Consider the following 27,185-nt stretch of genomic DNA (forward strand, 5'->3'; position numbering starts at 1 on the left):
ACAATCGGGGAAAAAAGTTTACCCAACGATCATTAACACAAACGACAAAAGAACAACATCGGGAAGATGGAAATATCCAACCTGACGGATCGTATCTACCGACAATCGTTACAAAACTATAGTGTGTACAGACATCGGCCGAGAACGATCGTTACAAGGGCCAATGCGCCTGCGTGGAATTCTGCCCAGCTTCAGTACTTCCTTTGTAGCGTGGCCGTAAAGATTGTTACATTGCTCATTTCAATTAAACTTTGTTTTCAAGTTAACAATCATATATTTGTATCTATTGTAACTCCATGTCAGTGTTTTTTTTTTTTTTTTTTAATATAAATATGTACGCAACATTTCCTTCTGATTGTTCTTTTCTGCGAGAACTATCGTTAAAATGTGTATGATGATCGCTGCATCCCATCGTTGCATTCCAATCTTTCCAATATCGTTCGTCTGGTAACTATCGTTCCTTGCAAACGATAGTTATTGCAAGTGTGTACGTAGCATTAAGGCTCATACACACATCAGACTATAGTCTTTGGAAAATGAAAGATCACAGACCAATCTTACCATCCTTCATGTAGTATGAGAGCCATACTCTACACAGTCTTTTCTATGGAGCTGAACTCCACATCAGAAAAAAATCTTTGCAAGATGCTGCACACACAAATGCTGTACAGACATAAAAGATCAGTATCTGCAAAAGATCTGTTCCTGCCAAAGATCCGTTTCTGCAAATTGCATTCATAGTCTATGATATCTGCAGATCATCATACACACCTTGTTTAACAGACATTCATCTGCAGATCAGATCCACCAGGATGGATTTTCAGATCTGCAGAGGATTGTCTGATCTGCAGATGAATGTCAGTTAAACAAGGTGTGTATGATGATGTGCAGATCTCATAGACTAGGAATGCAATTTGCAGGAACAGATCTTTTGCAGATACTGATCTGTTGCGTATGTACAGCATCTTTGTGTGCAGCATCTTGCAAAGATTTCTGTCTGATGGGGAGCTCAGCTCCATAGAATAGACTGAGTAGGTATGGCTCTCATACTACATGGAAGGGGGTAAAATTGGTCTGTGATCTTTCATTTTCAAAAGACTATGGTCTGATGTGTGTATGTGGCCTAAGTTTAGCTGGTATGTGCTGAATCTTGGCAAAGTCATAACAAGCTGAGTTTCCATTACCTGGTTCTTGTCCATTTCTCCACTCGGAATTTAGGTGTGATATTACAGTTCTTCGAAATCAATAGGCTGCATCCAAATCTGCATGTGGAGGAAAAAAACGGATGGTCTGCGGCATTTTCTTTTCCTATCGCATATGCGAACCCCCCGCATGTCATGGCTATAGAGATTCAGATGCGTTCTCACATCGACACAAGTGCCGGCTGCATCTCGCAGACGTGTATTTATGAATTTGTGTTTATCATATTTATTTATTTATTTATTGTATTTATAAAGCTCCAACATATTACGCAGCGCTGAACATGAATTTAGGTTACAGACAATATTTAGGGGTGACATACAGCAATATGACAATATAGGAATACAAGAAAACCAGATCACACACCATAGTATGAGTACCAGGTAATGCTTAGTCAGTCACTGGATGGAGCATGGAGATTAGGCAAGTTAGGTTCACTCAGATGCATAGCATGGGTTCACAGTAATGGAGGTGCATGATCAGGTAGGACACAAAAGGAGGAGGACCCTGCCCAAAGGCTTACAATCTAGAGGGAGAGGTAGGGACACGAGAGGTAGAGTTCAGCTCTGGGTTTAGAGCACTTGTGAGGGGTAGTAGGCCAGAGTGAAAAGGTGAGTTTTGAGGGCTTTCTTGAAGATGTTGAAGGAGGGGGCTGCCCTCATGGGTGGAGGTAGGGAGTTCCATAGTGTTGGAGCAGCTCTTGAGAAGTCCTGGAGGCGTGCATGGAACTGGATGATGCGGGGGGCGGTTAGGCAAAGTTCATTGGAAGAGCGGAGTGAGCGGCTAGGTGTGTACCTCTGAGTAAGATCGGAAATGTAGGTTGGACAGGTTTTGTGGACAGATTTGTAGGTCAGACACAGTATCTTGAATCTGATTCTAGACTGGATAGGAAGCCAGTGGAGGGATTCTAGGAGGGGATCTGCCGTGGTGGAGCGATGGGAGCAGTGGATAATTCTGGCTGCCGCATTCATGATGGACTGCAGTGGGGCTGTTCGGGTCATAGGGAGACCAGACAGCAGGGCATTGCAGTAGTCAAGGCGGGAAATTATGAGGGCATGGATGAGGAGTTTGGTGGTGGCAGAGGTCAGGAAAGGGCGAATCTTACTGATGTTACGAAGGTGGAAGTGTAATGCTAATGCTATGTCTAATGCAAGTCAGTGGCATCGCATTTGACTTGCTTGCGTTTGACAAATGCAAAAATTGGAATGCGAATTTTAAATTACATACAATTTCATGTAAATTTACTTCATTGGAGCGCGAAAATTTGCAAATAAAATACATAAACAAAAAACAGATTCAGAACCTAAAAAAAAAAAATTGCAAAATGCAGATTCGCAAACATGACATGGAATAACATGGGAAAAAAAACGGACAGAAATCGCAGAGATAAGTTTGGAGGCTGCTTTAACCACTAAACACCGGCCATTGGCAGTGTATGCCCCTATCCCCTCCCCCCCGTGGCACCAGCGGCCATATTGCAATCGTCTATTAATGCAAATGATTGTTTTAAAATATCTGTTTAGCACAGATTGTGCTAAAACAGGACATTTTAAAACTTCCATTTTGCATTAACTAGTTAAGCGACAGGAACAAAAATGCAGATGCTTTTTCTTTTTCTCTATTTGGGTGACTTATATAATGAGGTCCTATTTGCTGGGTACCTTGCTTTATTTGACCTTAGTTCTGGCTTAAAGAGTCCCTGCAGTGGAACCCTATGTGTAAATTCACAGCTATTATATCTTGAAACAGCTGTGTTTTACAACAGCACAGATGACGTTTCTGACCTTGAATATCTTTTCTTTTGACTTCTCCAGACGTATTACTATCATGCATCCTTAGAGCAGTGACTGAAGCACTTTGTAAAGTGGTCTCACCCCAACTATAGTCTAGTATCCCTACTATTGCCTGAGGCTACTTTCACACTTACCGACTTTTGTAGCACCTCGGTACTCTCCCCCGCTGCAGCTTGCCGCAAGGGTAAGGTAAGTCTATGGAGACTTACACACTGTAGCAACGTGATGCGTTACGACAGTAGTAGAAAAATCGAACCAAGCCTGCCACACATTCTATAGTGTATTGCCGCATGATTTGTGCCTATTGCATGCATTATGCAGCAATGCAAGTCTATGGCGACGCGGTAAGTGTGCACCAGCAATCGTGGTGCATGCACTTAGCCCCGCCCCCCACTCAGTGACATACTCCCTGCTGGAGTGTGGGGCGGGGCTATGCATTTTATCCTGTCGGCGCTCTTAACTGCAGGATAAGTTGTACGGGGGGAATGGTGCGTTGCTCTCCTGGTGGGAATGGTGCGGTGGTCAGGCTCTCCTGACGCAGGATGATTGCATCACACAAATGTGAAATTAGCCTGAGACCAATTTTTTTTTGGGGGGAGGGGGGGGAGAGAATGCATTAAACTGAATGTGTTTAGTGTATGGGTAGAGACCAAAGTACCCAGTTACGCCAACACAAATGTGGGCAGTGTGTCTTGGCCTTAGTACTGGAAGGCTTAAAGAGACTCTGTAACAAAATTTTCATCCTTATTTCTTCTATCCTATAAGTTCCTATACCTGTTCTAATGTGCTCTGTCTAACTGCAGCCTTTCCTACTTGCACAGTGGCTGTGTTATCTCTGTTATATGATCTAATCTTCTCTCCTCTGTCGAGTCTGTCGGGCTGAGGCAGTCAAGCAGGCATGTGCTGTGCTGCTTGTGATTGGGTAGAAGCTATACACACCCTCTCCAGGCCCCCTGCACACTCTGTATGACTCACACACTGAGCTACACTCAGGTATCACTTGCTATGTCTTTTGTTTGTAAACACTGCATAAAAATGGCAATTGCAAGCCAGGATTGCAGCAGGGAGTGGCAGAAACAGCACAGAGGGGCCCAGGAGAACATCATGAATAGAATGGTATGCTTTTTATTGTAAGAAGTTTAGAGTACAGATTCTCTTTAAGTACTATCCCCCATGCCCCCATGATGCTTATGTGAAAATTCTGCTGTTCACTTCTAATAGTGAGTCACAGATAAACTTGCTGACTCCCACATGATCACTCCTGACCTCTCCCTTCTCATGCGTCATGCTGTCTAGACGGAGAGAAGACAGCATGAACCGTCAAAAGGGAGATGGTGAGAATGTGATGTGATCGAAGTCAGCAAGCAGGCCTACGTGATATACAGAATTTCTCCATATGGCTGGATGAGAGGGAAAATATTTTCAAAATAAGGTGCAGCATATATATTTTTAGTAAAACATTTCTTTTTCAGGATTTAACAGTGGAATCATATTCATGAATCCCCTTGATCTTTTTAACACCTGCTTTTATGATAATTTTTATATGTAAATTCTAGCTACAGGTGTATTGAAATGGTCACTGCGTGACGCCACCCGCCAGCGACTGCTCGAAAGCGGAACCGCGGTGATTGTGTCTAATAGCAGCTCTAAAGAGAACAGCGATGATTGCAATTTACGTAGCTAGCTATCCAGCAAAGATAAAAGCAAAGGCGCTATAAATGAAGGAAGAGATTGGAAGATATTACACAGTGTGCTGAAAGGGAGGGACGTTGCTCCCCGCCTACGGTTTCTCTATCGTCCATTTCAGCTCGTAAAGGAAAATCGTATCGCTACATGATAGGTTTATTCAATAAGCAAAGTATTTTTCAGAGATAAAGAACTAAGTGCATTAGAAAATGCCTTGCAACTGGCAGATTAGCCTAACCGTCAGATCCATCTAGAGAACATATGTATCATCCAACTGTCATTCCATTGAGAAGTTCTAACCACTGCAGCTGATAGAGAGGACCTGAGGCTAAATTGCGAGTTTGCCTGCGTAGATTGATTTCATATCATTGTATGCACTGGCAATATGCTTTTCCCAAGAAATGGGATGTGGTATTAGTAAAATGCAGCTCCCATCAAGAAATCCTGCCTAGACAGAAATATCAGGGTTTGCCCCTAGAGCATTATGGGAGAGTGACGTCATTATTTTGCATGTAGAGTCAGGGAACATAGCCACATACGTGGGAGTACATCATAAAATGACCACAGGGGATCTGACACAGTATGGAGCAATATTTATATTAAGGAATATCCTCCCCTCATTTATTTAGTTGACTCCGACTCTTAGTGACTATATGTAATTCTGCTTGTCAGATGTGTCTGTCAATCTCTGCTTCTTTCAGCTGTTGCATAGGCATGTTCATAGCTTCACATATGCTGTCAATGCACCTTAGCCTCTGCCATACTCTTCTTCTTTGGCCTTTAATTTTTTCCAAGCATCAAGGAATTCTCCTAAGAATCCAATCTTCTTATTGCATGACCAAAATATTTGAACTTAATAGTAGTATAAGCCCTTTTAGTGAACACTCTGGCCTTATTTTTTTAAAGAGAAGGTCAGAGGAAAATAAAATAAAAAATATTTACTTACCTGGGGATTCCCCCAGTCCCTGGCAGCCGATATGTTCCTCGCCGCAGCTCAGCTCCCAGCCGGTGGCCCGGGGTCCCCTCTGTTGCAGATACCGACCTCGCAAGGTCGGCATCTACTGCGCCTGTGCGGGCACCGCTCGCGATTGCAATGACATGGTCTGGAGTGTTCTGTGCAGGCGCAGTAGTTCTGCACCTGCGCAGAACACTCTAGATCACGTGAGCGCGATCGCAAGTGGCACTCATGCAGGAGCAGTAGATGCCGGTTGGCATCTGTAACAGAGGGGACCCTGGGCCACCGGCTGGGAGCAGAGCTGCGGCGAGGGACATATCAGCTGCCAGGGGCTGGAGGAAGCCCTGGGTAAGTAGATCTTTAAAAAAAATAAAAAAAAACTCCTTGCATCTTAAAGCGGAACTGAGGATAGGAAACAATTTCACTTACCTGGGACTTTCCCCAAGCCCCCAGCAGCCTTCCTGTCCCATGCCGGTCCTCCACGATCCTCCGTTCTCCGCCGCCAGCTAGTTTGTGTTCCAGCAACTGCACCTGCGTGCCCTGTGCTACGCGTAGCTTTCTTCACGTTCCAGCCCACAATAGCGTCCTGCGCAAGACTCTATTGTAGGTTGGAGAAAGCTTCATGTAGCACAGGGCGCACAGTTGCTGTTGAGATGGAACTGCAACTAGCTGACAGCAGGAGAACCGTGGAAGACCGGCGGGGGACAGGACAGCTGCTGGGGGCTTTTGGAAGCTTTTTTAGATCTATCATGGTTTTATTTTATATTTACAAAGTAAATTGAATGTTTTATTGTTTCTGCTCAATGGCAGTCTTTTAAGTGTCTCAGAGTTAAAATACATAAACTATTGACCTTTTTCTATCGCTGCCCTGTCCTTAGAAGTTGTATTCTGCCAGGAAAACTTATTGGCTGTAATTTGCTTATCAGTGAGATTTACTGTATTCCTGACAAAGTACCGACCAGACAGAAGCTGTCACTTGCATGCCTGAAACATCACTCTTTCAGGCAGCAAAATAAAACTTATGTTTTGTACTGTACATACATGTTTACCTCATCATGTCGCATATAGCCTTGAGTGTACCCGAGGCGATATCGCCCAAAAATGGGCAAAAACGCGAAACGCAAACGCGTCGCCTGCACCATTTACAGGTGATTTCCCAGCAATCGCGTTTCAGTGCTATAGAAGCGCTAAACGGGATCGCGGAAAAATCGGCACACTGTTCAGTGATTTTTCCAAAAATCACTCCTGCAAAACGCCGGGAAAAAATCTTTGGCGTTTTGCGTTTCTACGTGTGAATGGAGCCTTAAAGTGAACCCGATGTGAAAATAAACTGATGAGATAAACAATTGTATTTATCCTCCTACTCCTAAAAAATGACTTTTTTTTTAGATATCCCATGGTTTTATTGCATAGTTATACTTTGCCTGCCTGCTTGCTTTTTGCTCCAAGCAAGCATTCTGTTATTGCTTGTTTATGCTCTCCGACTTGGCAGTTGTCAGTTGTATTAGAGTGTTTATACCATGTAAATCACAGCCTACCTTTGTTAAATGCCTCTTTAGCTCTGCTTTGTACATAATTGTTTTTTTGGGCTCACTTATTGTTGTTGGTAGCCCATTGTTCACATTCATTGTGACATTCTGTTTCAATACATATGTTTATGCAATACAACAGCTTGGTGTGCCAGTCTTTTTTTGTATATAGTGCATTTTGTAAGACCCATATTGGGTCTGGTTTACCGGCTGAGCACCCATACAGGTTGAACTATTTGTGTTCTTTATTCAGGTGTGCATACCTATATATATTTAATGGATTTATTGTATAGTTAAACATTTACAAACTAGACTGAATGTTTTGTTGCCTCTGCTCAGTACCAGCCTAATAAGTGTCCCAGAGCTAGAAAAAGGTCATTAACTCATGTATATTATCTCCCCCTGCTCTCAGAAGTTATATTCTGCCAGGAAAACTTTTCTGGCTGTTATCTGCTTATCAGTGATGTGTTTACTTTATTCCCCACAAGCTACTGACAGACAGAAGCTGTCACTTCCATTTCTAGAAATGAATGCTTTCAGCCAACAAAATAAAACAAGTAAAACATCCTGGCTATCAATATGTTTTGCACTGTACATACACATGTTTATCTCATCATGTCGCATGTCACTTCGGGTACACTTTAACCACTTAATGACATGCTGATTTATAAAAATGTCTTGCAAGAGCCTCTTCATGGCTCCAGGACATTTTTATAAGTCAGACAGTGCTGCTGCCGCTGTGCGTGTGCATATGCGTGCTCCCGTACGTGCATTCCTGTGTATGTGAAAATAGTGGGGGGAAAAAACACCCCAAAAAAATACACCTTTATTTCCAAATGATATCTTGTCACCATACTTTGTACTAGGGACATAATTAAAGTCTTGTGATAACCAGGACAAATAGGCAGATAAAATGTGTGGGTTTTATGCACAGCAGCAGTGTTTATATTAAACCCATAGTGGATGAAATTGGAGAAATAGTGTATTTTTTTGTTTTTTCCTTGTATTTCTCTTTAAAATGCATAGAAAATAAAGTAATTACTGAAAACAAATATCAACCCCAAAAGGCCCAATTGGTGGTGAAAAAAATAAAATATAGATCATTTCATTGTGATTAGTAGTGATTAAGCTATTGGCAAGTGAAAGGGATGAGCACTGAAAGGTGAAAATCGCTCTTGTCCGTTAGGGTAAAAACCCCTTTGGGGTGAAGTGGTTAAGAGCCAATCACACTGAACATCATTTTATGACTATGCTATGGCAGTGATCACTTATTAATGATAATAATCTGATTAGTGGCAATGACAGGAGATGGGTGACCCTTTATAATTGGGATGATTTTTTTAAGATTAGCATCACCCTGATGAAGATCCCTAACATTGGTAACTGCTGTGATAGGGCTTTGTACTGGGCTGTCTCATTATGTAACGATGACTTTGCTGTAATGATTGCATGTATGAAGAAGGTGTTGTTCGCAGTGCTGAGCTGTGCAGCATGTTGTGCTGTCTGCGATCAGTGACCCTCATAGTGTAAGTCCGCTGCAAATTTCTCCACCGCAGTTATAGGTGCCCCCGTTTAGCACATGTAAACATTAACCCAGTTAGTGGGAAATCTTTCTTATAAGCTTCTACATGTCATATCCTATCAGCAGCCGCGGTAAGCAGTTTCATTGCAGGTATATACTGTCCGTTCCATAAATATTTGGACAGAGACAACTTTTTCTAATTTTGGTTCTGTACATTACCACAATGAATTTTAAATGAATCAACTCAGATGCAGTTGAAGTGCAGACTTTCAGCTTTAATCCAGTGGGGGTGAAAAAAAAAACGATTGCATAAAATGTGAGGCAACTAAAGCATCCCTTCATTTCAGGGGCTCAAAAATAATTGGACAATTGACTCAAAGGCTATTTCATGGGCAGGTGTGGGCAATTTCGTCGTTATCATTATGAAATAAGAAGCTAAAATGCCGGAGTTGATTTGAGGTGTGGTGCTTGCATGTGGAAGATTTTGCTGTGAACGGACATGCGGCCAAAGGAGCTCTCCATGCCGGTGAAAGACGCCATCCTTGAGCTGTGAAAACAGAAAAAAAACCTCATCTGAGAAATTGCTATAATGTTACGAGTGGCAAAATCTACAGCCCTGAGAAAGAAAGCAAGCACTGGTGAACTCAGTGACACAAAAATACCTGGGCGTCCACGGAACACAACAATGGTGGATGACCGCAAAATCATTCTTATGGTTAAGAGAAATCCCTTCACAGTAGTCAGCCATCGGGTCGGCAGCTTCTGCGCATGCACGGTGGTGTATGTTCAGTAGTACTGCGCATGCGCACAACACTCCTGGCAACGTGAGCATGATCGCAGGCGGTGTGTGCGCCCCCCACCCCGGCAGAATCCGGTCAATTACAGCCCGACAGCGGGACGCTGGAGTAGATCGCAGCGACGGCGAGGGACACAGAAACTTCTCTCGGACTAGAAGAAGCTCCAGGTAAGTAAAAAAGCATAGGTTCAGTTCACCTCCAAACTCCTTTAAGCCGATCACCATGTTTAAAAATATTCCCATCAGAAATATGCTGTCATTTTATCAGAACAAAAAAACATTTTTCTAGGCTAATCACCACCTGTATACCTATGCCTGTAGCAACTGCATCCTCCACTGGATCATTTATCTTGCAGAGAGGAGGGGGTGCTGCTTTGTAATACAGTCAGACAAGGCTGCTGAAGGCCTGCATATTTGGCATACCAGCTGAAAGCAAGGAGTTGAATCCCAGAGGGGCACAGGCGGCGGGGGTCCTTATATGGAGAATATGATAGCTGGGGGAGCGAGGGGAGATCAGTATGAGGGAGTCATGTCTGTCTGCTTTATAGGGTCACAAGGATCTCCCATCTGTGGCTTATCTCAAGCTGTAGGCCCGAGGTTATCCTCTTACTGACCAGACATATTAAATGTGCCATCGTTTATCACCCCGCAATCTTAATTCATATCCGCGCTACTGAGATGGAATATTAGCTTTATCTCTAGCCGGACTCTATCTGCCTGGTGGATTGGATAACCAAACAATCCGGTAATCTAAAAAGGCCCAGACCGTTGCCAATCTTCCACTTATAAGGGAAAACGCCGGGACAGGCGCTATTTATAACGTATTTCAGAAATCTTGCTATCAAGCAGCCTTGTCATGATGAATTAAAGGAACACTAAACTGAAAAAGCGAGATCTTGCAGAGGACCTGATCTCTGAATAGAAAGCCGTGTTCTGTAGGTTTTTTACGCAGCAGGATTTCAGACAAGTATTATTATCTGCCAAAAAAGGCATCTTTTCTTTTTTTTTTAGAAATGTTGTAAACAGAATGGGACTGTTTACACACAGTATCAGTCCTCCCGTTTTGTCACACTCAGTTGTGGATTGCGGCACCCCTCCACCTCTCGCCAATTTAAAGTAACCCGAGGTGACAACAAAACTGATGAGATAAACACTTATATTTGTCCCCCTAATCCTAAAAAAATGACTTTTTAAGTATCCCACGTTTTTTTTTAATATTTAAAAAATGTCCAAAGTAGGTTGAATGTTTTACTGCCTTGCGGAATGGTCTGGTGAAGAAGACTCATGGCCACTTAGACTCCAAGCCCTGGGAAAGTCCAGGCCAACCACCTGTAGTCGACAGGTCCTGTCCTGAGCCTTCTTCGTAACATGTTTACATTTATCTACAGAATACCCAGAAATCTCACGGTGACCCAGAACAACTGAGAAAGTATATGGTGCTAAAAGAGGCCAAAAAGCCATCCTACTAAAAAGCAGCACTGAGTATAATGTGCCTTCCTAAAACAGAAGGTATTTGCAATAATTCAATTGTAAGTGAGCGACTGTGGTTTCCCATGATGCATCACTCCTGAATATGCAAATCATCTCTTTAGGCTCCTAAAGCCAGGCTTTCATCCAGAACCGCTGGTGTTTAGCAGGCCTATAGCTCATACTATTTACAGAGCCACATTAAACATGTATTTAGCTTTACATTTATTTGTGTGCTCTTCAGTTCACCAACAAACTTTTTAGAAAGGTGAAGAACAAGACAAGAACAGTTACTCTCCAGAAATCCATTGGAATTCATATTTCCCCGGATGCGGCTGAGTAATGATTGGTTGCTATGGGTGAGTGGCGTCTCGGCCTTGTTCTCCGCACTCGGAGCAAGTTCTCCCGTGGCTGGAACATGGAAGCCCCTGTGGCTAATAGCTGTCAGCAATTGGTGGGAGACCGGGAGAGGAGAGAGACGTTTTGGCAAGTTTGAGCACGGATCTAAGGACATCCTGGCATTCCCACAACCTCGGCGCAGACCCCCCTCCAGAATCTGCGAGGGATGAAGAAAGAGATTCCAGAATAGCTGGAGGACACAATGCGCTGGGCAGTGTCAGTGACAGAGAGACTGCTGTGTCTGTAATATATGCAGACAGAGGATGAGAATGCAAGACAACGAAGAAAACCCTTTCAAGTAATGTTCCTCTGAGGAGAACGGTTAGCGCCAACTGAGCTGGCAATAAAGAGATGCCCATGTCAACTTTACAGTCTTCATATCCGTCTTTCCAGAAGAGATCCAAAACGCATTAAATAAAAGTGTCCACCGAGGAATGTTCGTTTTTACAGTCTATTTTTAAACACCTTTTATCCTTGAATTATAATTTGCAGTTCACACAAAGGTTTCGGCCACCCGTGCAGATTTCTTATTGTTAATCACATGATCTTCATATTTCATGCTGAAAAATGCCTTTTGTAAATGTCACATGACCCAGGGATCACTTTCAGAAAACAGGCAGTTCGTAGGAAAGTGAGCGTTCCACAGCTAGTGAACAGGACTCACTTCCCATTACCTGACCTTACCTGACCTTGACACTTTGTGGCCAGGACTGCAGTGACAGCTCAGCAGGGTCTTCTTATCATATTGTCACTAACTGTCCCTCAAAGCAGCTGGCAGGAAAGTGGGCGTTATCCAGCTAGTGAACAGGACTCCCTTCCCATTACCTGCCCTTGCCTATCTCCGCCCTCTGCCGCTGAGAGATTGACACTTTGTGGCCAGCACTGCAGAGACAGCTCAGCAGGGCCTTATCATCTTGTCAATGACTATCCTTCAGAAGAGCTCCCAGGACCTTATTCAATTCACGTTTCCTCCAAAATTTTCTCCTAGTAGATAATTTTTTATCTTCTGTTTAAATCAACTTTTTAGCAGTCTGCACTTGAAAAAGTAGCAGTAAGTAGGTGAAAAAGTACTGTCAAAATTAACCTGAGCGTTTTCTTGGTCGCTGGTGGCTTAAAAGGCATTTTATTAACGTGAACCCCCCCCCCCCCCCCTTATAAAAAAAAGCATATCCAACAAGGGCTTATCTAAGAGTGTTTGCAGTGACCAAGGATTGAACCTTTATCCCAGTCAGTAGCTGATACCCCCTTTCACACAAGACATCTTTGCCTACTCTCACCAGAGAGTGAGCAGCCGGGAGAGAAACCCTCTGAGCCGCCGCTACATGTGCACTTAGCGGTGAGCTGTGCACAGCGGGAGAATGGCTTCTTTGAACGGGATTTCCTGATCAAAGATCGCCGGAGGCGATCGAAGCGGGCGGGGGGATGCCGCTGTACATGATTTAAAAAAAAAAATAGTGTATGCTGCCCCCTGGCGGTTTCTAATAGACCGCCAGGGAGGTTAAACTGCTGTTTAGGATGTGCTGTTAAAAACAAAAAAAACCCTGAGAATCCCCCATGAGGAGACGGAGTGGTCCAAAACCTGTCAGTTCTGTCAGATTTTAACTGCCTACTTTTTTTTTGCGATAGTGGTCCTTCAAGATAATGATGTGAAGGCTCATTGTGGATCAAACAATATGAACAAATTACATGATAAATATCAATAATTTATTGATCTCTCTGCTAATTTTTAACTTCTCACTTTGCAATGTATTGATTTATTTTTACCCCTTTTCGCTAAAGTTCTTGTTTCCTTGAAAACAGGTGATAAGCATGGCTGAAAACAACTTGTTTGAGAATGAACTGTATAACTATAATAACATAGAGGATGTTTTGTCTTCATGCTCTGTGGAGTTCTCCTTTAAGGGGGAGGGTCAGTTTAGGCAGTATTTAGGGAAGGGGTGTTTGGTTAAGAGGCCAGGGTCAATCCGCCAAGGAAGACAGCATTGTAGACGTGAAACACTAAACGATCCTGAACCGCCTAGCTTATTTTCAATTATATAGGGTTTTTTTTTATAAAATTGCATGATTCTCTAATATTTGCAGTTTACACACTACTCAGCATTCTAAATGATTTTACAGAGCAGGCTAGTGAACTTTTGAACCCTTCTCTGCAGAGAAAAAGAAAATACGACTGACAGTTGAGATAACAAGCTTCAGAAGACAGAGCTCTCTGCGACTTTGAAAGTCGTGGAGCTCATTGGCTCTTTTGCATAGATAACTGGAGCGTTTTAACTCTTCCTGAAACAATATTAGACTTACCGTATGTCTCTGCTCCTAATGTTTTATTTCTTAGCTGTACTACACATACAAATCATTATATCATCATTTTTTTTTCGCTTCAGTGTCTCTTTAATTGGTGCTTCCTCTGAATTCTCAGGTTAGGTCCTCTTTAAACACTATACACAACGCGAGCCTCTGTGGCCCCCTCGGATCGGCAAACCGCAGAGAAAAAGCAGCAATAAATGTCACATTTCCTTTACGGCGGGATTAAAGCGCCTCCTTTGTTGTTTTATTTATTTAATTTTCGCTCCTGATTAAAGAGCTGTTCTCAGAGGAAGACGCTTCAAAGAACATAAACTATAGAGGAGACACGGCGGAGCATTACGAGGGCTTGTTTTATTAATACTCACCCAGCACTCAGAATTAATGTATACTTTTCTGGGAGGATGTTAGGCTTTTCTGACCAATCGCATTCCAGCTGGCTTCTTCTTTAATGCGAGTCAGAGTGTAAGGGACAGTAACCATTTAACCACGTAAGGACCACGGGCTTAAACCCCCCCCCCCCCCCCAGTGACCTGACCATTTTTTACTAATTAGGCCACTGCAGGGCCACACAACTCAGCACACAAGTGATTCACCCCCCCCACCCCCCTCTTTTCTGCCCACCCTCAGAGAGCGGTGGTTGGGGGACACAGAGCCATGTCATTAGGCAGAGGACATGCCTCTGTGTCCCATCTGCTCCCCGAAGATCCACCTCAGGTTCTCTTTAAATTCTTAATTATACAGTGGGCAGAGTGGAATTCTGCAGAATTGTTGCTGCAGTACTGGCCATGGAGAGTTAATCTCTCTATCAGCAGGAGAGGGAGGAGCTGGGCATGGTCAGATGATTGCTCTGTGCTGGGAAAGAGACTCCCACTCTGCTGGCAGCTCTGTCTGTGTGCACAGATCTCTGGGTCATGTGACTGGCTCTTCCAAATGGAATTTCTCTGGGACATCTGCATCAAACATCCTCACTTCAGGATTCCTTTAAGCTGCCGTTTATTGCCGCAACACTTGTAAATGGAATTTTGAAAAATCTGATTTTGAGAACTTGTTTCCCCTTTAACAGTGTACGGCCTCTTTCAAACAGCAGAATGCCTTGACAGCTGCCATGAACCTCCACTGCAGTACCTCAGCTGCTGCCCATTGCTTATTTTTTTTTTCACGTTGTGCCCCAGCGTTCAGAACCGCCAAGCAACCGCCATAGTAAAGACTTAATACAGACTGACAGGAAATGGCCGAACAAATGCTGCAATGCAGAAATACACATTGGATGCGTTTGCACCCCTGAGATGGTTTGTGGGCAATCAGTAACTGCGATACTAAACAAATATTACTAGCGCTGGCCTTGTGTGCTCTGCCCAGAGGTCCCCTAGAGCAGTACGGCGCTCGCTATCCCAGCAGCCAAGCAATGGTTTCTTGACAGGAAAACCACACAGCGCCTAGCCAGTCATGTGACTGGGGCCTAAGGCTGCCTGTAGTGCACAATGGTCCGAGCTCTGTGCAGCGCCTTACTGAACAAGCTGTATTTGTTTGTGTTGATGAATGGCAAAGTGGGGAACTTCAGAGAGAATTCTCACCAATGTTTTCTTTCCTGCAGGAGTTTCTGACGGATGAAAAATACAAAGATGAAGATGACATTGAGGAAAAACTCGACTCCTGTAAAAGTAAGTCCGGTATTATAAGTTTGATTAGTTTGGCACAAGGCTGGGGTTAAAGTTACCCTGTCCTTGAAACAAACACAGTAAACTCAAAGTAGCATATTTATTTGGCTCCAGACACAAAACAGTTGTCTTCGCCTTGGCTGCTCCCCTGTCAGCAGCTTGTTTACACTAGACAGCAAGCAGAAACATTGACGTTTCACCTCTCTCCCCTAAGGTGACCCCTAGGGCCAGACGGGGTATCCGCAAGGTTCATATTAGTGTAGCATATACGTCACTCAGACGGGCTGTGTGGTATTTACACAGGAATCCTTTGCGATCTACCAGTAGATCACCATCTACTCAATGGGCACCCCTGCTCTAGGCCCATGTTCATAATACTAAGAGAAATGACATGTCAGGGTAAATATCTGTACTCTCAATTTAAAATTAATAGGATTTCATATTTATTCCATATCACTCTGCAACATTAAAACATAGATGCAAAATGCAACATGAGACCGATGCTCTGTAGTAAACTCTCCAATATATACTTGGGGGGAAAAGTGGGTTAGTCTTATGATCCGAAGGTTAAAAAAAAAAAAGGTGCGCAGGGAGCCACTCTTACCCATCCAGCGCTGCACTCCTCTCTCCGTCCGGCTTGTCCAGCCGTCCCTCTTGTATTACAATAGCCGCCCGCCGGACCAATACGGGGAAAATAACAGATGTTACATGGACCCGGAGCTGTACAGCGGCAGGCACCCTGTGATGCACAGCTATGCGGGAGATCGCAATGGAAGGAGACGGAGGCCACGCGGACGGGGTACCCGGAGCTGTAGAGCGACAGGTGGAGTCTTTGCACAGCTATGCCAGGAGGTGCCACCCATGCCGGAGGAGAAAAGGGACACCTGGGCAAGCCGGAGGTGGGAGGAGTGTGGCAGCAGGATCAGATGAGAGCAGATCTGTTAGGTGCTGTTAGTGTAGTGTAGCTTAGTTGGGAGAGCAGGAGGGGGTTAGTGTAGTGTTTAGTCTAGTGTGTAGTGTAGTGTAAGTGGTAGGGTTCAGCAGAGATTAGTGTAATGTAGCTTAGAGACCGTTTGGGGGGCAAAAGGTCCATAAGACGCCCCTGCACCATAGACACACCTAGGTTTCGTTATATTTTTTTTCCTGATTTTTGTCCTCAAAACCTAGGTGCATCTTATGGTCCGGTGCGTCTTATGGTCCAAATAATATGGTACCACCACTTAATTGACTTATGCAAAAAAATCCTTGGACTATGGTATGAGCATTAAACTATGAACATGTACAAATATTAGATTCCTATACAACTGTGTAATAACGACTGTAATCAGTACAGATAGATATAGTAAGTGGAACAAGCACTTGCTATTCACTTTATATTTTGACTTCTGCATAAGGTGAGGAGGAAGTGTGATACTTCCTTATTCTAGGTGTCAAGGAGTCAAATTAAACAAATGGGGAAACAACAGAACTTCCAACAAACTAAAGATTGCAGAGAAAACTAGACATTGACAACCATTCTCACATACACTGAGGAACTAAAGATTCCGGAGCACTAGACAACCATTCTCACATATGTTGAGGAACTCACAGGCAGACAGACACTTCCTGCAACCACACATGATAGATTTCAAAGATGAAATATCTACAGACCTCAAAAAAGGAAACATCATCACATGATCTGTACACACATTTCACTTAGTAATTATGTTTTTGATAAAGGTATACATTAAATGCTTGAAGTGTACCTGAGAAAGGGCCTTAAAAATAAAATATACATACTTGGGACTTCCACCATCCTCCTCCGGCCTGATCGCTCCCTCATTGTCCTCAGTCACCACCTGGTTCATCCACAACTGGCCCCAGTAAGTTGTCCAGTCGGTGCAGGCGCAGTCTGGCCGTGTGCACTCCCCTGTCGCGGGCTGGCTGCGCAGGTTGGCCATAGACCAGAGGACCTTCCAGGGCCAATTGCTGAAGAACTAGAAAGCGGAGGAGAAGGACGAGGCTGCGCAGGTTGGCCATAGACCAGAGGACCTTCCAGGGCCAATTGCTGAAGAACTATAAAGCGGAGGAGAAGGACGAGGGAGCGATCAGGCCGAAGGGGGCTGGTGGACGCCCCACGTACGTATATATTTTTTATAAGGCCCTATCTAAGGTTCTCTTTAAAATGACCAGATATTGCAGAAATGGCTCTATAAGGCAGCATGTTTTTTTTCATATCCTTATAATCAGGAGGTTGCGTGCGGTTTCGGCTGTGTGTTCAGGGTTGCATCTAAGCTGTATGGTAGAAAGTGAATGGGCAGCAGGGAGGCACAATTTAGCATCTGAAATTGGCCTTATGGCTAGAAATAATAATAATATCCCTGTGAAAGCAGTAGAACATGCTTCAAAACCTATTATTCGAGCAGAGCTCATCACACACTGCAGCTTGTTTACTATCAGTACAGTATAAGCACAGTGTAACAGCTTACACTGTACATACTGTATAGTATACAGTACTGTACATACTGGGGGTAACATGCCTGTTTCTCTGAATGGTGTAAAATAAGTAATGCAAGTACATTGCATTATACATCAGGCTTCATTTTGGACAAGACAAGTAACATTTATAATGTGCTTTTCTCCTGGCGGAACCAAAGTGCCACTAGGGGGCACTCAGCAGGCAGTGGCAGTGTTGGGGAGTCTAGCCCAACGTCTCCTTACTGAATAGGTGCTGGCTTACTGAGCAGGAGGAGATGAGATTTGAGCCCAGATCTCATGTGTCAGAGGCAGAGCCCTTAAAGTGAACCTCCAGAGTAAAAGTCTACTTACATAGTTACATAGTTATTTTGGTTGAAAAAAGACATACGTCCATCGAGTTCAACCAGTATAAAGTACAACACCAGCCTGCTCCCTCACATATCCCTGTTGATCCAGAGGAAGGCGAAAAAACCCTTACAAGGCATGGTCCAATTAGCCCCTAAAGGGAAAAATTCCTTCCTGACTCCAGATGGCAATCAGATAAAATCCCTGGATCAACATCATTAGGCATTACCTAGTAATTGTAGCCATGGATGTCTTTCAACGCAAGGAAAGCATCTAAGCCCCCTTTAAATGCAGGTATAGAGTTTGCCATAACGACTTCCTGTGGCAATGCATTCCACATCTTAATCACTCTTACTGTAAAGAACCCTTTCCTAAATAAATGGCTAAAACGTTTTTCCTCCATGCGCAGATACTGTCCTCTAGTCTTTTGAGAAGGCCTAGGGACAAAAAGTTCATCCGCCAAGGTATTATATTGCCCTCTGATGTATTTATACATGTTAATTAGATCCCCTCTAAGGCGTCTTTTCTCTAGACTAAATAAACCCAGTTTATCTAACCTTTCTTGATAAGTGAGACCTTCCATCCCACGTATCAATTTTGTTGCTCGTCTCTGCACCTGCTCTAAAACTGCAATATCTTTTTTGTAATGTGGTGCCCAGAACTGAATTCCATATTCCAGATGTGGCCTTACTAGAGAGTTAAACAGGGGCAATATTATGCTAGCATCTTGAGTTTTTATTTCCCTTTTAATGCATCCTAAAATTTTGTTAGCTTTAGCTGCAGCTGCTTGGCATTGAGTATGATTATTTAAATTTTTGTCAATGAGTACTCCTAAGTCCTTTTCCAAGTTTTATGTCCCCTTACTTAGCAGCACTGAAAAGGCTTGGTGCTTCTTTAATGGTTTCACAGCATCAGAACTTTGTTTTTCTCACCGAAGTCTAATTTTTAGCTGCACAGAAGCTAAGCTCCACCTCATCAAAGAAAACTGTCCAGGCTTTTCCCCCCGATGCTTTGCAAAGCATGATGGGATTTTTGATGTTTTTGTTCTCATTGTCTAGCAACTGGGAGGGGTGATCAGGCCACAGGACAGTTGGAACAGTGTCTCATGCTCCCTGTCACCTCCGTTCAACTAAAAAGATGGCTGCCCCCATGAAATCACAAACATTTGCCACAGGGTGGGTAAGAGATTATATTACCTATCTATTTTAATTAACATAACTAATGTAACTTAATAACAGTATGTTTGTTTAGGCCGAAGTTCCTCTTAACCAGTACTCTATCCAGCTTAAAGTGACCTGAGCATCTTTTATGTAAATATATTTCAAACAGAATGATGTGTGCTTTGTGGAGGGCAGCACTGATTTAATTTACCTACAGAGGTTGCTCCATAGCTGGTGCTTGTTGGGAGATGTGGTGTCCTCAGTCACGAATGCATGCTGGGAGATGTAGTTATCTTGAAATCTCCTGGCATGAACTAGCAGCCAGAAATGCTATATCTCCCAACATGCACTAGTGGCTGGGGACGCGCTGGATACCGAGAACCCTTTGAACTGTGTCATTGCAGCATCAACAGCTTTAAGACAGCTGCTTTCATATAGATGGGGACTGCAGAGCAGCCTGCTAATCAATTCTGCCCTTCACAAAGCACACATAATTTACATACCTCCCTTAGGGGGAGGTTCATGCTAAATATCTTTACATAAGAGGTGCTCAAGTCGCTTTAAAGAAGACCGATGTAAAGTCTTACATGGTAAGATAGACATGAGAATGTACAGCGCCAAGCATACAAATAACTAGGCTAAGTTCCTTTTCTTCTTTTTCTGCATGAAAAAGTTAAGATATGCAAGTAACAGTTTCTCTCCAGTTGGGACCCAGTCAAGACTATAGTTTGATAAGGATTGTTACAGCCATACAGTTTTTTCCTGGCAGAAAACAGCTTCTGAGAGCAGGGAAAGATAAAACGGTCAATAATTCATATATTTTAGATCTGGCATACCTCAAAGACTGTGTCATTGAGCAGAGACACAAAGAAACAAAGAAAACTTAAAAAGTAGATGTAAACATAAAATAAAACTGTGGGATATCTAAAACAAAAAGGTAATTTTTTAGGAGTAAAAGGATATATTAGTTTATCTCATTAGTTAATTTTCACTTCTGTATTCCTATAAACACAGTTAGGTTTAAAGAGAAACTTCAACCAAGAATTGAACTTTATCCCAATCAGTAGCTGATACCCCCTTTTACATGAGAAATTTATCCCCCCCCCCCCTTTAATCCCCCCTCCCACAAGAAACTCTTGAGTACGTACGTACTGACAGTTTCCTGTCTGTGAACCTTGCTGCATTGTGGGAAATAGCTGTTTACAGCTGTTTCCAACTGCCAAAAAAGCATGCAGCAGCTACATCACCTGCCAACAGTAAAAATGTCACCATGTAATAAATGTCAGAATGTAAATCAGGGATTTAAAAGATTTCACAATGGGCAAACACTGACTAAATCATTTATACATAATTATTGTAAAAATGAAGCACTTTTTTATTACATTATTTTCACTGGGGTTCCTCTTTAAGAACATTTTTGTTAAGTGAAAGAAGGGTGTATTATTGTTAAAACAGGGTTAAAAGTGTAGTTTCCCTTTAACGCAGAATCCCCACAGATAGCCACATTAACACGAGCTGCATCCAAAGGACATTGGGGAAAAAAACCTGCCTAATCCTGTTCATCAGACTCTGAGGCAGATAATAGCTGTGTTTTATTTCCCCCGCACATCATAGGATTAGTGTTGTGCATTGGGCTCTCTGTTAACATTTTGACTGTAGGTGGAGAGCTATGCGCTGTCACACACTGGAGGCCTTCAGCAGCGCTGCCTCCTCCCACCCACTTCCATTTGTCAGCTCCAAGACTTCCTCGGGCCGGTCCCACAGAGGCCTCATTGTGCGATCCCAGCATTCCAGCAGCAGAGGAACTCTCAGCTGCTCTGGGCTGTGCAGAGGACAGGCCGGTGTCACAGCAGTGACAGCACATCTCTCTCCAGCTTCCACTTGAGATGTGGAGACTCTGGGCTGCCGTCCGCCACAATGCAAGTGTTGTCTCAGCTGCACATCTGCCTAATAACCTCAGCTGGCTTCTCTTTGAAAGATGAGCTGGCCAGATGATTAACAGCTTTGTGGATGGAGAACGTTATGAATTCTGATTTTCATCCCGGAACAGGAACACATTTGCTGGTATACAACCAGTGTATAGACAAGACAAGACATACAACATTTATATGGCGCTTTTCTCCTAGCAGACTCTCCACTAGGGTGCGCTCAGTAGGCAATAGCAGTCTTAGGGAGTCTAGCCAAAGGGCCCCTTACTGAATAGGTGCTGACTAACTGAACAGGAAGATCTGAGATTTGTACCCTGGTCTCCTGCGTCAGAGGCAGAGCCCTTAACCAGTACACTATCCTGCCCACAAGTCAGAGAGGCGGTGCCGGTAGCAGTGGCATAACTATAATTCATCAGGCCCTCTCATGTTCACACCCCTTCCCTTGCCCCTCCCCTTGGTGTCCTTCACAGCCTTATGGCCCATCGCACAAGGGTCATAAAACAACTGTGGCCATCAGGATCTTCACACCCATAACAAACGTAGCCACAAAAACACCTGATCTAAAGTACAGACCCCTGTATCTGAGGAAGGGAAAGTTAGTAGTTGGAGCCCTGCACAGCTCTAGGCCCCCTGCGATTCCCTTCTAGTTATGCCCCTAGTTGGTGGATGGGTGGTCTCAGAGGCAAAACTGCAAATCTTAGGCCTCCTCCCAAGAAATTGTTGATGGGGCCTACAGCTTTCCACTCCCACCCCCTTTGGTGACTCCTGTTGGTAGGAAGACAGTCTGTCAGCTCAGTGGCCATAAAACAAGTACAGTCAGTATGATGTACGCTTTGGACCATAAACAGTGAGGCCATCACCCCTATCCTGCGATAACAAATGCAGGAACCATAAGATCCTCCTGTCCTCCACTATAACAAGTGCAGCCATCTTCATTTCTCTTCTTTCTCAATGAAGAGACACTGAAGCGAAAAAAAAAAATGATGATATGATTTGTATGTGTAGTACAGCTAAGAAATAAAACATTAGGAGCAGAGACATAAGTCTAATATTGTTTCCAGTACAGGAAAAGTTAAGAAACTCCAGTTGTTATCGATGCAAAATAGCTATTGAGCTCCATGACTTTCAAAGTCGCAGAGAGCTCTGTCTTCTGAAGCTTGTTATCTCAACTGCCTGGCACTGTTTGTATTTTCTTTTTCTCTACAGAGAAGGGTTCAAAAGTTCACTAGCCTGCTCTGTAAAATCATTTAATGCTGAGTAGTGTGTAAATTGCAAATATTAGAGAATGATGCAATGTTATAAAAAAAAAACGATATAACTGAAAATAAAATTATGAGAATATTTTCTTTGCTACTAATGTTCTAGTAATTATCTATACTACACATACAATTCATTATATCATATATTTTTTTTTGCTTCAGTGTCTTGTTAAAAGACAACTGAGATTAGAAGAATGGATGCCATATTTATTTCCTTTTAAACAATACCAGTTGCCTGGCTGTCCTGCAGTTTGGTGCTGTGTGCTGTACAGACGTTTTCTTGGGTACAGGCCAGGGACATGTTCTTTTGCTATTAAGATGGGAGGAAGGACTACCCGCGGCCCACAATTAAATGGCTTCAGGCGGGAGTTGTAAGGAGTAGGACAATGGACTCAGCTGACATGAACCAGCACCCCAGATTGCTTGGCGATGTATCAAGACCACCTTACACACGCTAGATGCTTGGGAGAGGCGCCTTGGTTGGCCTTCTCGGCCGAGAACTCTCTGGCGTGTGTACAAGGCTTATGTTTTTGTAATCCCCTTTTAGAAATCTGTTGGCTTTTAATAAGGTTTAGCCTTTTGTGTCTGGGCTCCTGATCAGGAACTCTAAAAGTGATTCATTTGACAATAATTAATGAAGGAGTGTACAAGCAGAGAGCAGCAAGTTCTACACACTGCCTGCTCAGGCCTAGGAATCATTAGTCTCTGGAACGGGGCCTTATTCATCCACCAGGATGCATTTGTCAAACCAGGCCTGGAGACAAATAACATGTCAATTTACAGAACGTCAACTGGCAAAAGATGACAAAATAACTGACAGCAGTGCTGGTAATTAGTGAAGATGTACAAACTGCCCACCATGCTTCAATCAAAACAAACCCTGCAAAAGATGAATAGATAAACCTGTTATCAGGTATGCATAGGATACAGGAGTGGAATGTGATATAAGCACACTGATTTTCCACATCATTAAAACAATTAAAAAAACTTACATGTGCAGCGAATGACGGGCCAAAACCAACCAAAAGTGGTTCAAGGACATGCATGCATGAAAAAGGCGTTCCTGACACCTGACCCTAATTGTGTCTTTTCCTGTAGCACCAACAACTTTCCTGGTGACTCTGTCTAAAGGACCACCCCCCCCCCCCCACACACACACACACACACACAAACACCCTTTGACACCTAACTCTAACTGCCTCCTCCCCCCCCCCCCCCGCAAACACCCTTTCTTGACACCTAACTCTAACTGCCCCCCCCCCCCCCAAACACCCTTTCTTGACACCTAACTCTAACTGCCCCCCCCCCTTTGCACAAACAACCTTTCTTGACACCTAACTCTAACTGCCCCCCCCCCCACAAACACCCTTTCTTGGCACCTAACTGCCCCCCCCCCCCTTTGCACAAACACCCTTTCTTGACACCTAACTCTAACTGCCCCCCCCCCCCCTTTGCACAAACAACCTTTCTTGACACCTAACTCAAACTGCCCCCCCCCACAAACACCCTTTCTTTCTTGACACCTAACTGCCCTCCCCCTGCACAAATACCCTTTCTTGACACCTAACTCTAACTGCCCCCCCCCCCCTGCACAAATGCCCTTTCTTGACACCTAACTCCAACTGCCCCCCCCCCCTTCCCCAACACCCTTTCTTGATACCCAACTCTAACTGCCCCCCACCCCTTGCACAAACACCCTTTCTTGACACCTAACTCTAACTGCCTCCCTCCCCCCCCCCCCCCGCAAACACCCTTTCTTGACACCTAACTCTAACTGCCCCCCCCCCTCAAACACCCTTTCTTGACACCTAACTCTAACTGCCCCCCCCCCCAAACATCCTTTCTTGACACCTAACTCTAACTGCCCCCGCCCCCACAAACACCCTTTCTTGATACCTAACTCTAACTGCTCCCCCCCCCCCCCTGCACAAACACCCTTTCCAAATCCAAATCCAAAAAAGCTTTATTGTCAGGACCAAATACATTTAGCATTGCCAAAGCAAAACAAAGTATTAAAGAGAACCCGAGGTGGATTTGAAGAATATTATCTGCATACAGAGGCTGGATCTGCCTATACAGCCCAGCATCTGTTGCTATCTTAAACCCCCCTAAGGTCCCCCTGCACTCTGCAATCCCTCCATAAATCACAGCCACGCTGCTGACAAACAGCTTGTCAGAGCTGGCTGTGTTTATCTCTATAGTGTCAGTCTGCTGCTCTCCCCGCCTCCTGCAGAACTCCAGTCCCCTCCTGCATCCCTTCCCTCCCTGCTGATTGGAGGGAAGGGACGGGGGCAGGGACCGGAGCTATGCAGGAGGCGGGGGAGCAGCTGAGACTGACACTACAGATGTAAACACAGCAAGCTCTGACAAGCTGTTTGTCAGCAGCGTGGCTGGGATTTATGGAGGGATTGCAGAGTGCAGGGGGACCTTAGTGGGGTTTGGGATAGCAACAGAGGCTGGGCTGTATAGGCAGATCCAGCCTCTGTATGCAGATATTCTTCAAACCCACCTCGGGTTCTCTTTAACATGGGAGGGGGGTTTGTGGGGATAAGGGAAGGGTATAGGGGGTTGGGGTATATAGTCCATAGGTGTGTGGAGGATGTAAGGGACAGTATGGGGGATTGGGATATACAGTCCATAGGAGGGTATTGGGGGTATACAGTCCATGTGGTATCATGTTCCTCTCAGTTGGTGGCAGGCTGTGACATATCGGGCAGCTATTTGCACGGTTGTTTCCTCCTCCCCCAGTAGGATGTAGAGTTTCCTCTGTTTCCTCTTCTCATCTGTGGAGGTAAAATCCTGGAAGTGGGCGGTCCTCACAGGTGCGTATTTGCTGCAGTGTAGCAGGAAGTGGGCCTCATCCTCCAAGACCCCCTGTTCACATTGTCTGCACAGTCTCTCCTCCCGGGGCTTCCATGTCTGCTTGTGCCGCCCTGTCTCCATCTCCAGGCTGTGGGCACTCAGACGGTACAGACTCAGGGTCTGTCTGTCTTTGTGGTGGTGTAGCCTCTCCAGATATGGAGCCATTGTGTACTCCCTCTGTAGTGATTGGTAGACAGCGAGTTTCTTGGAATTCTTTATGTCACTTCTCCATTCCTCTATGTATCGTTCCTTGCAGCTTTCTATAGTCCCTTTTATTTAGGCTTCTGTCAGCCTTACTTGACACCTAACCCTAACCGCCCCCCCCCCCCCCCCCCTGCACAAACACCTTTACAAACTGAAACATTTTCCATACAAATGATAGCATTGTTTTGTGCTACTGCGCATGCACGGTGAGCTCAGTCGGCCATTGCGCGCGCTTGATCCAGGAAGAGGCGCTGCGCGGCCCCGATGTGATTAGTGACAAAGCTGTGCGTCTAAGTGGAGTCTATCTGACTGTTGATTGGAATCAGTTAATGTTGGCAGTGAGAGAATGGTGTTAGAACACAATGCATCCTAACTTGCTGTACATGGGGCTGCCTAGCCATCAACCAGTCAGAGTGTCCATGGTGACTCCTTTTGCACATACAATATTCATATGAGCATCAGAACTGGAGTAAAGAGCTGTTGAAGAAGATGATGAATCATTTTTTCCTTGACCCACAAATTCCACAGATCTCAACTCAGTGTAGCGTCTGTGCCTATGGATGTGCTGAAAAAACAAGCCCGATCCATGGAGGCCCCACCTCACAACCTTACAGACCTTAAATGATGTGCTGCTGACATCTTGGTGCCAGTTGGAACCAGTTACCACAGGACACCTCCAGAGGTCTTATGGAGTCCATACCTCAGCACATCAGAGCTGAAGGAGGGGGGGGCATACACCCTATTAGGCAGGTGGCTAATGTTTTGGCTAATCAGTATATAGTTTCTGGAGGCTGAAGTGGGGATTTATCAGAGTTATAGCTATGCGGTTTAATCGCAACTCTCATGGTTCATTAATTTGCATGTGTTTTGCAAACTGATCGTTACTTGCCGAATAACAAGAAACAGCACTTATTTAGCAGCTGTTTGCCGGCATTCCCAAAATTGTAGCATTGTTAAAACAGTGTAATAGTAGTGTGGTAGGAAATAAGATAGTGCTGGGAGCACTTCAGAAGTATGTGCATGGCAGACTGATGTTGATAACTGAGGTATGTGAACTTATAGCGATACATGTGTATGGTCCTTTCCATACACTGCCAACCTACTGACCAATAGCTAATCAACAGTCAACACAAGTGTAATGCTACAACGTACTGCTCCAGCTGTTCCAGCGGCGACTCCTCACTAGCAGGGGGAGGCCAACCCGGTAGACTTCTGGGATCGGCATCCTTATTGTGCCAGGCCGGAGCAGTCTCAGCGGTGGAGGGGGGTCTGGCTGCAGCGCTGCCCCACCCTGACCTGCTGCCATTCCAGCTCTGTTGCATCTCCACACAGCCGCAGCGTGCTTCCACGCCATCTCTAACCTGTGTCTTGTTCCCTGCCTGTTTGTCCTGGCTGTCAATCTCTGTTTGACCTGCCTGTTCCTTACCAGTACGTTCGTCCTGCCAGTTAGTCTGCCTATGTGTCCCTTGTCAAGCCTGCCAATCCCATCATTTACTTGTCTACCCTGTCACTACCTGTCTGCCAGTCTGGTCCTCATCAGCACATCCCCTTCAGTACAGCCCGTCAGTACGGCTCTGTCAGTACAGCCCAGTCTGTCCCCTCCAGGCTGTCTCTTCCAAGCTGCACATTCCAGTACTCCGGTACTTATCCAGCATCCCCTG

The 27,185-nt window shown here is 44.5% G+C and overlaps 1 protein-coding gene across 1 annotated transcript in view; it reads left to right on the forward strand.

Moving 5' to 3' along the window:
• AIF1L (allograft inflammatory factor 1 like) overlaps nucleotides 1–27,185 on the forward strand; it is a 101,932-nt gene that overhangs the window by 27,353 nt on the left and 47,394 nt on the right. The window contains exon 3 of the mRNA XM_068248852.1: nucleotides 15,246–15,312. Coding sequence (XP_068104953.1) covers nucleotides 15,246–15,312 — 67 coding nt within the window. The remainder of the gene's footprint in view (nucleotides 1–15,245; nucleotides 15,313–27,185) is intronic.

Source organism: Hyperolius riggenbachi, chromosome 8, assembly GCF_040937935.1.
Source record: "Hyperolius riggenbachi isolate aHypRig1 chromosome 8, aHypRig1.pri, whole genome shotgun sequence".
In the NCBI taxonomy this organism is placed as follows: domain Eukaryota; kingdom Metazoa; phylum Chordata; class Amphibia; order Anura; family Hyperoliidae; genus Hyperolius; species Hyperolius riggenbachi.